Genomic DNA, 12,242 nt, shown 5'->3' on the forward strand with positions numbered 1-12,242 from the left:
TGTCTGACTGGATGGTTGGGTGACAACATGTGGTGCGACAAATGAAGCAAAAGCTGCTACTTCTGCCTGCAAAATACTGATAACTATACTCTCAAACTACAATGGTGACACAGCCATCACTGCTACTAGACACACAGAACTATTAAATAACTTTATCACCACCCTGTGTACTTTTCCATCTAGCTATTAGCAGCCACTATCTCTTGTTATGATAAGGACTGTTGGAATACTTCCTATGTCAGTTAGTACTTCATCTGAGATGCTGCTGTTGCTACCTTCTACAACAACCGGTGCCTCTCCAGCAGCTCTTTGGTGTACTACAGTATGGCCACTCGTATCACCAGACTGAATACAACCATTGAAAAACACTAATAATAATACTAGTACTATCAACAACTGCCACTCTTGAACCCTACCAAATTCTACAGTAGCACCAGTGTCACACCTGATGCTGCTACTGCTACAATTACAAAACAAGCAGTACCACTATTTATGTGCATATTTTAAGTTGTAGAAATACTTTGACTGGTTCTACATTGAGAACTACTATAAACAGCCATAATAGCGCCAATGCACTACTCTATGTTTGGTACTACTCCATCAGCCGCCACTACTTCATCCATTACTGCTAATGTTACTGCTCTTACGACTCACTAGTACATACAACCTCAACATTTACTATAATTACAACAGATTTTGCTTCACTTTCTATTGCTGATGATACAGCTAGAGTGGTAGTACAACTGCTCTGTTATATTGTACCCAACATCAAGATACTACAAATACAAATCCTACAATGACTAGCTCAACTACAAAACATCAGACACTCATGTTAGCACGTCATTTTCCACTATTAATGTGTCAGCTACTGCAACTGTTAATGTCAATGACTACTACTACGATACCTTTGTGCTTGTAGAATAGTAAAAGATGTCAACAGCTACTTCTAACAACACATGCTCCAAATATAAGTTAAAGTTAATGCCTCAGAACCGGAAAAAAGAAAAAGAAAATCACTCAAATCACAAATAATCTTCGGTCATAATCGGCGTTAGCATGTCGCAGCTAACATACTCGAAAGAGCCCTCTCTCACGTATTTGTCACAGTTCAGGTGAGTGTGTGCAGTACTGCAAATGAATACAAGATAAATGTTAAAGCAGGACAAGTAGCACTCAGTTAGCATGCTATCATGATCGTGTTTCTTGGTTTGCACCTGTTCGCTGAGAAAACGCTATGGTGGAAGGGTGTGATCACATGATCAAAGCTGCATGTGTTTCACTCTTTCACACCTGACGTCAGAATACTTGCACTTTAATTCAGTAACACTTGTTCATGTGCATACATTCACAGTTGGAGCTGCGCCGCCGCGGTAATGAGCCACTTCACACTTCTGCGCCTCTCCTCCTCCTCGTGATAAATGGCCGGCGGTGGTTTGCTCTTTTACAGTCTTGTTAATCCAGAGTGGGAGAGTCGCAGACAGATTGTCGCGCGACGGCGGGTTGTGATTTGGAGACTGACAGTCTGGCTCAGGTGAGTGAGCTGGCGGAGAGACGTCAACACGAGAGAAGCTAACAATAGCTGCTCCATCTGTTCGGTGAACGAATCACATGCTCAGATTACTTCTTTGTCAACTTAGACTTTTACAGTTGCACCAGTTAGCATCAAGATACATAAAACTACCAAGTCTACAATGTATAAAACAAAGGTAAGTACTCAACAAATACTTAATAAGTAGGTCAACAAAAGTACAAATCCATTACGACTGCAAAAATGGCAGCACTGATTGTAGCTTCCTGATTTCCACAAACTCAAATCCAGCTCATGAGCTGATGAAGCATCATGAAGCTTCATTTTCACAGCTCAATACAATTTAAAAGGTTTCTGGAGCAGACTGTTCCATGTCGTGGGATCTGAAGATGTTGCTTCACGAAGCTTCATCATCCCGTCTCTCATAATACTAATCACATTTTTGTCACTTGAGAGTGGTCACGTGCTTCATGAAGCGTTCGGTTCAGAGCCCACTAGATGGCGCCTCTCATCTATTGACTGGACCATCTGGACAGTCTGATACGTCATTTGTCTTCATTTATCCAGTTATTTTCTGAATAATTTTTATATATTTTTCTCTGTTAATATAGATTATTTATAGAAGTATAGTACTAGTATAGTATAGTATACGGTATACTACTGCTACTTCTTTCATTATTATTTTAGTTTTATTTGTGTTGTAGGTCCATTGTAACTTTTATTGTAATTTACATTGACGTGCTGAAAATGATACAAAAAACCCCCCTGAAATTTAACACGAATCCTGAAACCATCTCCGTTTTAAATGAATTAGCCGTCATTGACTTAAATTATTGACACGGCATTCTAATAAATCTACAGGGATTATTTGGCTCATCAACTACATTAATTTCGGTTATTAATTCTAAATAGTGTATTTTATTGGCGACACGAACATCTTGAGCGAAACCGCTGAGGAAGTCTTTTGTGGAAGAACGCTGCCACCTAGCGGAGGACTGCGTGTATCACAGTGTGTAAACCTGGATCGCTCAACATGGAAATGACTGACGCAGTTTGGTCAAGAAGTATTGAGGAAGTTTTAGTTTAAACTACTACAGCAGTCACTACAGCCGACTACGCCAGGTGGCTCACAGTGGTCCAGGTGAGCGCTCGGACACAATGAAACATCAGAGGGAACCCTGATGCTCAGGTGTGGGGTGCTCTTGCAGTGATGGAACAGCACGTCCTCTCAGACAGAAGGAAGGTAGCTGAGAATATGTCAACATGTTGTCACTGTACACTGACATGAGTTTTAAATAAGCATATGTGAGTAGACTGTTTTTAACTGGGGTCACATGACACATCTTCGGTCACATGACACAGCTCTGGTCACATGACACAGCTGGGGTCACATGACACAACTGAGGTTACATGACACAGCTCTGGTCACATGACACAGCTCCGGTCACATGACGCAGCTGGGGTAACAAATGACAAGACTTTCATGCCCGAATCCCACTACGTGGAGCAACCAGATGGCACCCGGATGAACAATGTGGCGTTGAAACGAGGTGACACAGGCCTGCAGGATTGGGAGGGAAAGAGTGTTGTGATCCCACGGAAGAGGATCTTGTTCATACCGTCATATCCACAGAACATGGTCTCCGTCCAAGCCGCTACAATGGATGGAGCCGAGGTGATTTTCCAAGAGGGACCTCATGAACTTGAGCAAAGAAGGGCCTGTCTTTCGCATGGAAGAACATGAAAGGCTGTATGACTGGAGAACGGTAAACAATCACAAACATGATCATTATATATGACCCCGGTCAGAAACCCCGACAGCGTCACGTGACTCAGTTCAAGGCTGCGCCGAACGTCCCCACCTCTTATCAGTGGACGTGCAGGCGGCGGCCAGCAGCGCTATTCTCTCATCCGCCACGTTTATCTTCACGCAGGAGCCGCCAGACGTCACATGATCACAGGGAGGAGACAGCCAGTGATTCAGATCTTTTATTCCTGTACAGTCGAGCACTTCCGGCTCTGGAATGTCAGCTTTCATCAGTATTCACAACTCTCTTCACACAAACCTCTGCAGTACAAACTCGTGTACAAATCCAATGTTAAAAACACTTTTCTTAATATAAGAAATGACAAGCATATTTACAAATGCACCGAAACACAAGTGCGGCTGCTTAATATACATTTCTGAAAAATCAACTTGTAAAAAGTGACGTGGCATTTTGCTTCTTGGATAATTCAGTAGCGAGAAATCAGTTTTTATAGAATCACAGTTTATATCTACATTCCATTGTGTTGACCCTCAAACTGTGCTCAAGGTCAACACAACGTTCATTCACATGTTATATTGGGATTTAAAATAACTTTAAATGAGAAAACACTATGGGTTACTTCTGCTTTAAAAACAAAAAAATACTGACATCACCATCAGTTACGACCACAACTTGCTTTAAAAACCTTCCACCACTTTGTCTCACCACTAAAAGGATTCATGTTAGCACCAAGACTAAAGCTTTTCAAAAGTACCTTGTTGTTGAGATGAAGTAAAAGTTGGACCCGTCTTTGCCTTCTCTATAATCTCTTGAGTGTATTATCACTAAAATATACTTTGAAAAGTAGTAAAGATGTTTTTAATTCTACGATAATAAATAATTCCAACTCTGTGTCAAGTGCTTGACGTGTGCTATTCTGGCGTGTCTATTTTGACTCTGGTTACATTTCCCGGAGGCAAAAACGCTTACATTCACGTGTGCTGTGGCGCGGCTTGATGACATCATCATCATCATGTCAAACTCCGCCAAAACCACAGATTAGAAAAAGAGCACTGTCCGAAAGGTGAGTCATTTTCAAACATTTGTCTTTCAGTCACTGCGCTAGCCGTTCACGGCGAGGCCACGCCCCCTTTCCGACCTCGACCTGCGCCCGCCGTAAACTTGTGCTTCTGTTTGGAATCCTACACTCCTCTGAAGAACTTGAGGGTGAGCTCGTAGGTCAGGAACATGGTGGCGCTCATGGGGAAGCCTCGGATGGCGTTGACGGACGCGCCGCGGAAGAAAACCTGGAACGCACGGATGAAACAGTTTATGATCACATGTCTTAAATCAGCCGAGCCTATGACAGAATTAAAAAAAAAAAAATTGTTGCAGAGGCATGATGCAAAAAATGTGAAGAACAAATAAAAAAATAATGAAGTCGCTTAGAAAAAAATAACACAAAATGAGCGGCAAAATATTTAAATTATTGAAATCAGAAAAAAGGGGTTTGGAGATAAAAAAAAGTAACATTAATGATTGTAGACGTTTGCATCAAGTGAAAACTCAAAAAAACTCAAATAATGAATGATTTCATTTTTATATCTAGGTGTCAAAGTTACAGCACACATCTAGACTTGTATTTAAAATATTAATTGAAATAATGAGGAAAATAAAACATGGAATAGAAACACCAAGTCATCATCAGTAGATGTATAATACACACTAATATGTGTTTTGTCGAGACATGTGAGGACATTTTGGCCTGTCCTCACAAGGTTTAGAGAGTTAAAACCTCAGTAAAGTTAGTTCATGATGACTGAGTTTCAGTTTGGTTCACAGTCCTGGTTAAAGTTATCCATACGTTTTGGATGGTTAGGTTGAGGGGGAGAGGCTGGGGAAAGGGTTACGGCCATGGACGGAGATGCCAACACGTTTGTGTGTTGACTATCAGGCAGCTGAACGAAACAGCAGCTGCACTCTCAGAACAAGTCAAGTTTCCAGCTCCACGTGTTCTCAGAAGCAGCATCTTATCAGGAGACTGCTGTTGTGTCTGAACGATCGACCATCTGCTCAAGTGCAGAGGGGACGATCAAATGCACACGAGGAAACAACTGATTCTCAGAAGAAAGGTGGCGCTAGAATAAAGTGTTTTGTTTACTACAACACACTATTATAGTTGAGGAAGAAAACTAAAATATGAAGAAACAATGTAAAGTCATCAAAGGACAAGGTTTGCCTTTGATCCACCATCAGAAAAACAAAAAACTCGGCAGTATAAATCAGTAAAGACAGTGAGCGTATCTCAGTGGCAGCAATGAGGGAGACACCTCACCTCTGCTCCCTCCGTCCTGTAGCTGTGCAGGATGCAGTGCAGTATTCCTCTGTACTTCCTCTGCAGCTGAGCGTCCGCCTGCATCCTGCTCTTCACCACGTCGGCCGGCGTCGCCGTCACCCAGGAGATGGAACCTGAACACACACGGACGTCACACGGCTGAACAGTCTGGCGCAGGAATGTTTTGCCCTCGCAGGTGAGAAACCACCTGGATGCTTTCACGTCACAAAATGAGGCCTCAACTCCACTCTGTTTCGGTGTCGACACCCAAGATAAAACATCAGAAACTGCCCACAGAAAAACCATTTCAGTGGTGTGCACATGTCAGTGTCTACTGGCGCCCCCTGGCATGTCTGTATTGGATAGGTGAAAGCTGTTTCTACCTCTTAGTTTGTCTCAGACTCGCAAACAGAGTCAGCAATGGTGGCAAACGCTGACACAGCCATCGGTCCAAATGTTTTATTACAGTATAAAAAGGATTCTGCACTGTGAACTCAAGTTGGTTACCTACTGTAAAATCCTGGGGTCAAGAGTCGCTGAATTGTAACGGCAACAACATACAGCTGTTCTCTCACTGTAACTTGCTACAATGAGTAGTGCCAGAAGTGATTCAGTCACTCCACAGAACCATTCACAGAATGTTGCTAATCAGTTTGGGGGACGCCCTGGAGCCCAGTTGTCCCTATATTTCCGATCATTAGTGCCCGTATAGCGCCCTAGTTGTAGTGCCTTCATACCGGTTCCCATGGAAGGGGAGTTTCTGCCCAGTAAGTTGCCTGAATCCTCATGCCTTTGTGGACTCGAGGGCGCCATATTTGTTTTCGGGCGACACCCGTATTTGACTGGTCGACGTTTAGTACATCGCTCTGGTGATCCTGGACCCCTAAAGTTAGACGGACTCAGTCCAGTATCGTGGTCTAAGAAAGAGGTCACAGCGCCACCTCTTGTCTTGGAGGCGACATGACTCACTAAATCCTCTCTCCCCGCGACCCTACGCTACATTTGAACACAGCTGAACACAGCGGCTCCATCGAGCCTCTGGCCGCCGATTCTCTGCCGACGTGGTGTGTTTTGGTTCTCTGCCTCCGCTGACCCAGATTCAACATTCTTGCTGCAGCTGTTTACGATACAAGTCGAACGACGTGGCCAAACCAGTGATTAACGACAGCCAGCTGAATCTCACTCACGTGCTGCTCTGAGCGCCAGCACAGACGCCGGACTAGCTCCGGTCCCACCTCTGAGAGGCAAGAACTCCCAAGTGTGGATCCACCCACACAAGGGGTGCATTCATGCCACCAACCCCTGCACAGGAGCGTCTCAGTGAGATCGACCCGCCGTACCTGCGAGTCCTCCAGCGAGCCAGATGGAGCAGGGGTGAGGGCTGGAGGAGGCGTCGGGCTTCAGCAGGTCACAGAAGATGGTGTAGGGGATGAAGTAGAGCGTGTAGCCGGGAATGTCCCTCAGCAGCATGGCCCCGCCCCCTCTGTACAGCCCCTGCAGGCCCTGGGTCTGCAGGATGCTGCTGATGCAGTGGATGGGGCCGCGGTACAGCCTCTGGTTGGACACGTCAACGGCGTGGAGCTGGATGTTGCTGCCGCTGCCGATGTTGCCGGCGAGCTGCAGTTGCTCTGAAACACACAACGTCATTGGTCAGTCACGCTTGTGTTTGTCGTCATCTCTACTGGCTCTGCCCCGGGGCCTCCTCCCTCACTATCTCACCTCAACTATCTCCTGGAGGAGAACTGCAGAGTTCTCCTCTGACTCTCTCCTGGATGACTGAGCCTCTCACTCTCAGAGAGTCCAGACAGAGAAACTGGGTCACTCCTAAGCTGGGGACCACAGGTGAGAGGAGAAACCCAGCGGTCAGTGGAGAGCGCTGTCCTCTGGCTCAGCTCTTTTGCTGCCTCCCTCACATAAGATCAAGATACTTGATGATTTGTGAATTCAGCCACAGCTGGAACACACCTTATAAAGTCTGATTTAATGGTGATACTTTGGATAACATAAGAAGCTAAAGTGGTATTTAAAGTAGCTCATCTGACGCTTGGGTTCAGAGGCCGAAGTGAGTGGGTTTTCACAATGATAAACATCCATGCAGTGGCTAAAGGTGTTAGGGGGCAATAAAGAAATAAAAAGCACTAAAGCTTCGTATCTCTGGATCCTGTGTGAGCTCAAGTGACCTTAGTCAAACAACAATATGAAAGGAAGTTTACATCGTTCAAAGTCCTAAGAATCGTAAAATGGAAATGTTTGTAACATCAAAGCTTTTGCTCCAGAAAACAAACCCATTTCTTGCCACTTTTAAATAATATGAAGATCATTATTTTTAGTTTTTCTTGTCCTTTTAACAATTTATTTTGTACTTAAAAAGTCACATCCGCCTGTTAAAAATTCCTCGTATGTGAATATACTTGGCGGATAAAGAGTTTTTTGGTTCAGATTTTATTAAAATAAATGATGAAATTGACAGACTCAATTTCCTGAGGGATAAATGCTACTTTAAGTTTCATATTTAACAAAGCAATTCCACTCTCCATAACAGTTTATAATTGAATTCAATATGACTGACAAATGCCTTAGTTAAATGTAAAGATAAAATTCTGGATTTTTGTGAATAAACTCCAGTTCAGATTTGTAAATAAGACATGTGAACAAACAAACATGTCTGTTCGTTGAGAATTTCTTTAAGTTTTGAAAAAAAAAAAAAACCCCAAAAAACATTAAGCCTGAAGTTGATCTGTTTAACAGTGAACTTCAGTCCACCTTCACAGAGTAACGTTTCCAGAGAGGAAGGAAGAGCTTCCTGAACCTACCTGTCACCAGACTTTGAGTCTGCATCTGCAGTCTGATCTTCACCAGATCCACGGGGGCTCCGACGCCCACGGAGACCAGCCCGGTCAGCATGCTGGCCACGGTCAGGTCCAGCATGCTGCAGGGATGCCGCCCGTCGCCATAGCGATACTTGCTAATGAACCTCTGCGCGTTACTGAAGAAGCCAAACACCATGGAGTTGTACACGGTGATGCTGGCCAACGGGAAAGACATGCCCTTGAAGAAGCCCAGAGCCTGCAACACAGACACGAGCGGTCAGAATGGAGCGTCACACCACAGGACTGAAACCAGGGAGTTTGAAGGAAGGACTGCCATGGAATGTTGGGAGGAATGCTCTCCTGCTGTGGTGTTTGGGAGACACATGTGGAAAGTTGAGAAACACAGCTGTCGGCACAAATCATCTGACAATAGGCGCTGAGGTCCTGGCAGAGCTAAACTCTGAACAACACTGCAGTTCTCACTCTAAACATCGAAGGACGCCTGAAGAACTTGGTGTCTGCCGTCATCACACGTTTACTTTCATAGCGCTGAGAGACGGTTGGTGCTGTTTCTGCCAGCATATAGAGAAGTGTGACCCCCCCCAACGACACCCCAACCCCCGCTGCTGAGCAAATGCTCACGTAATTGGGGGCGTGTTTGTTAAATGCATTTACTGAAAACAAATGTAAAGATCAAGGCGGGAAATCAGATAATGCAATACAATATCATGTGCATGAAAACAGGTTTACTGTTATGACCGCAGTCCAGTTAGACTTTCACAGTCCAACAGAGGAATGAACCGCTCCCTCTATGACAAAATAACTTGTGTGCCAGAAAACATTTTAAATATGTATTAAATATTGATAAACACAACGTGAAATATCAAGACAATATCACACAATGGAGTATTATACACATATCTAAATCGTATCAATGTCTATACATTATCGCAGAATCAAGTATCGCGATATTTGAGTCTATCGATAGGTTCTTACACTGCTATTTGCCACTGTGCGACCTCGTGCAGTGCGCTGCAGGGGCTCAGTAGCGCCAACTGCTGTTCAACTATGCACATTGCAGTCAATGATATTTCCAGCGATAATCATCTCAAGAAAAGAAGTGTTTGGCAATGTGAGTGGAAATGAGTGGCTTGGCAGAGCAGCTGCCCTCATCTAATCTAGAAAACCTGTACTAGCTTCCTTATCGAGACGAAAATATCATACAACACTTGGAAAACAATGCAGAATTGTAACATTACAACTCCGACTCACAATAAAACTGCAGAGGGCGGACGATATTTCAGGATAAAAGGGAAATAACCTGCATGGTACCCACATTATTTAAGATTGAAGCAGGTCTTAAGCATCAAAAACAAGTTCAAAATGAGTCAGTTTTTCCGTCAGTTGTAATGTAAAAGTTTTTTAAAAGTAAAAGTTACATTTTACAAAACAATGGCTACTGCTAAGTGAATTTCCAGAGAGTTGACTTGACTGTTTTTGGCGTCGGTGGATGGATATTTTCCAGGAATGACCATGAATGGGTCAAAAAAGAAAGAAGCTATTTACCGTTTCCTTCTTGTAGATGGTGAGGCAGCAGTGCAGTGTGTTCTTGTTGCCTTTTCCTGCCTGAAGTCTGGTCTGCAAATCAGGAGCCACATTGTTACTCTTCATATCAGAGGAAATGTGTGTACAGTCTGCATGAGTGACAATGTTCAGGATCCTCCTGGATATTATGAACACGGTAAATGTTGGTCGAACAGAATTGTCGTGATTTTAACAGTAGAAACTGAATGTAGGAAAGTACCTTCACTGTGTCCAAAGGATGACCGACGAACACACTGGAGGCTCCTGCAGCCACAGAAGACGAAAGTAGAACTTCACAAGCAGGAAAACATCACAGCATTCACTTTTTTAACACGCATCTTATACATTTTAGTTTAGTCGGCTGGAGATCATTTTTAAATACTTACAAAGTAACTTTGAAGATAACGTGTCAGTGTACTATGACGGCAATATGAAAACATAAGACACCGAACCCTCTTTTTCTGATTCCTTTTGTTTCACAAAGTCACTATATTGAAAAGTGGTTCAGTGGAAAACACTGAAAATGGGGTGCTGCAACTAAAGCACAACCTCGATGAGTACTACTGTGTCAGAATATATTACTATTAGTCGATCCATGATTCATTTGCTGTAACTTGTCATCAAATCATATAATATCTGATTCAAAAACTCAGTCTAATAACAATATTGTGGAAGATTTGGACCCAAAAATGGTGCCTCTTTGGTTCACTGGCAATAAAGTTCAATCCAAGTGGGTTTCTATTATGGGGCCCTGCAGCAAACAGGCCACGCTGACCTTATTAACCCCCACTTTCGCAGCCCTTTCTGCGATTTGCATTCACCCCATCAACATTCCATACACAAGCAGCATCCTGAGTAACGTGGTGCCAGCGATCTTCCGGTCGGTGGCCTCCGACGCTCACGTGTGCACCATAACAAACACAATCGCTCTGTTTTTTTTTCTTTTTTATAGCAGGAAATAAGTCCAAAACAAATGTAAATGAGTCTCCTTTTTCACTCACCACACTTTCAAACTAACTTGCCTCCTTGATACTCAAGCATCTTGTCAGGATCAGGTTAATCGGTATGTGCTAATGCATCAGGAATGACTTGTTTTACGTGTTGAGGTAATTCAGCTTCCTCCGTGCCCAGTGGGGCCCGAACAGTCCGACCCCAGGCTCCTCAGCGTCCCCACCACAGGAGAACTTGGAATGAGAAGCGTTGTTTTTCCAACTCCTCTTTAGAGACACAGTCTATCTTGGCTGGGCTTATAATACTTCCTCATATTGTTTTGAGCAGAAATAACGACAAAACAACCCCCAAAATATGCAAAAGAATAAGCTCTATATTGTAATAAAGACGGGTTTCTGAGCTGGGGCCCCTGCACATTCATTACTGCCATTGCTGATACGCTTCCATCTTCCATCAAGGACTTGCATGATTTCACAACCTTCGATGACAACTGTGCAATTATTTGTTTAAAGCTAAATATTTCTTGTTTTTAATCGCAATATTCGCTGTATAAACGATGTTGTCAGAGCACGTTTATCGGAAAATATCCTGACTTTAGCGCCCCTAGCGGATAGTTTGTGCACTCGTTTTACAAATGTGTTTTTCCCCACATTTCAATGGATGAATTAACAAAATAAACGTCGAAAAAACAGCTTTACTTGTCTTCCACGCGATCAAGCGATGAGGAATGAATGAGGCATGTGTTTATCATAGAGGACTGAACGGGTTCCCCAGCAGAGGCTCCTTTGTTTACCGGGGGCTGCATGGTGGGCTGCAGTGTTGACACCCGCAGATGGTTATTTTTGCACGTATATATTTACTTTAAACGCTTTCCATTTCAATCCGCCTGAATTAATCTTCAATGCGGCGTTGGTTTAAAGCAGATTAACGCTATAATTCAGTGCGTGTTGCATTCAGGGATCAAAAGACTGGAATGAATCCGTGCTTCAAGATTTAACAGAACAATATTTGACCCAAACATTTCGAATGAAAAACACTCACCACCGACCCATCCTGCGATAAAGTCATCCAGCGGAAAACGTTTGGAGGTTTGCATCTTCACAACAAATGAAACTTCATCCGAAAAGCTTCAGAAAGAGGCTGCGGCCACGTGATGAACCAGAGGAGTTTTCAGTGAAACGAAACATCCACGCGCGTTTGTGAATTAATAGAAAATACATTGGGGCTGCGCGCTTTGATAACAGAGCTCAAAGCAGTTTTGACTTAGTGAGCCAATGGCAGCGCGG

At 43.6% G+C, this 12,242-nt stretch overlaps 1 protein-coding gene and 1 long non-coding RNA gene across 2 annotated transcripts in view; one reads left to right on the plus strand and one right to left on the minus strand.

Annotated features, from left to right (window-relative positions):
• Positions 1 to 3,513: 3,513 nt before the first annotated feature.
• Positions 3,514 to 12,142, minus strand: slc25a48 (solute carrier family 25 member 48). Its single transcript, XM_053878571.1, has 7 exons — positions 11,998 to 12,142; positions 10,226 to 10,269; positions 9,988 to 10,059; positions 8,425 to 8,677; positions 6,952 to 7,239; positions 5,612 to 5,745; positions 3,514 to 4,583 (listed from the first exon to the last, which is right to left on the minus strand). The coding sequence occupies exons 1-7, from the start codon at positions 12,050 to 12,052 to the stop codon at positions 4,479 to 4,481; spliced, it is 951 nt and encodes a 316-aa protein (XP_053734546.1). The 5' UTR covers positions 12,053 to 12,142; the 3' UTR covers positions 3,514 to 4,478.
• LOC128766958 (uncharacterized) overlaps positions 5,580 to 12,242 on the plus strand; it is a 61,194-nt gene continuing 54,531 nt past the window's right edge. The window contains exon 1 of the long non-coding RNA XR_008416045.1: positions 5,580 to 5,807. This is a non-coding gene — a long non-coding RNA (uncharacterized LOC128766958). The remainder of the gene's footprint in view (positions 5,808 to 12,242) is intronic.

Source organism: Synchiropus splendidus, chromosome 11 (genome assembly GCF_027744825.2).
Source record: "Synchiropus splendidus isolate RoL2022-P1 chromosome 11, RoL_Sspl_1.0, whole genome shotgun sequence".
Classification (NCBI taxonomy): domain Eukaryota; kingdom Metazoa; phylum Chordata; class Actinopteri; order Syngnathiformes; family Callionymidae; genus Synchiropus; species Synchiropus splendidus.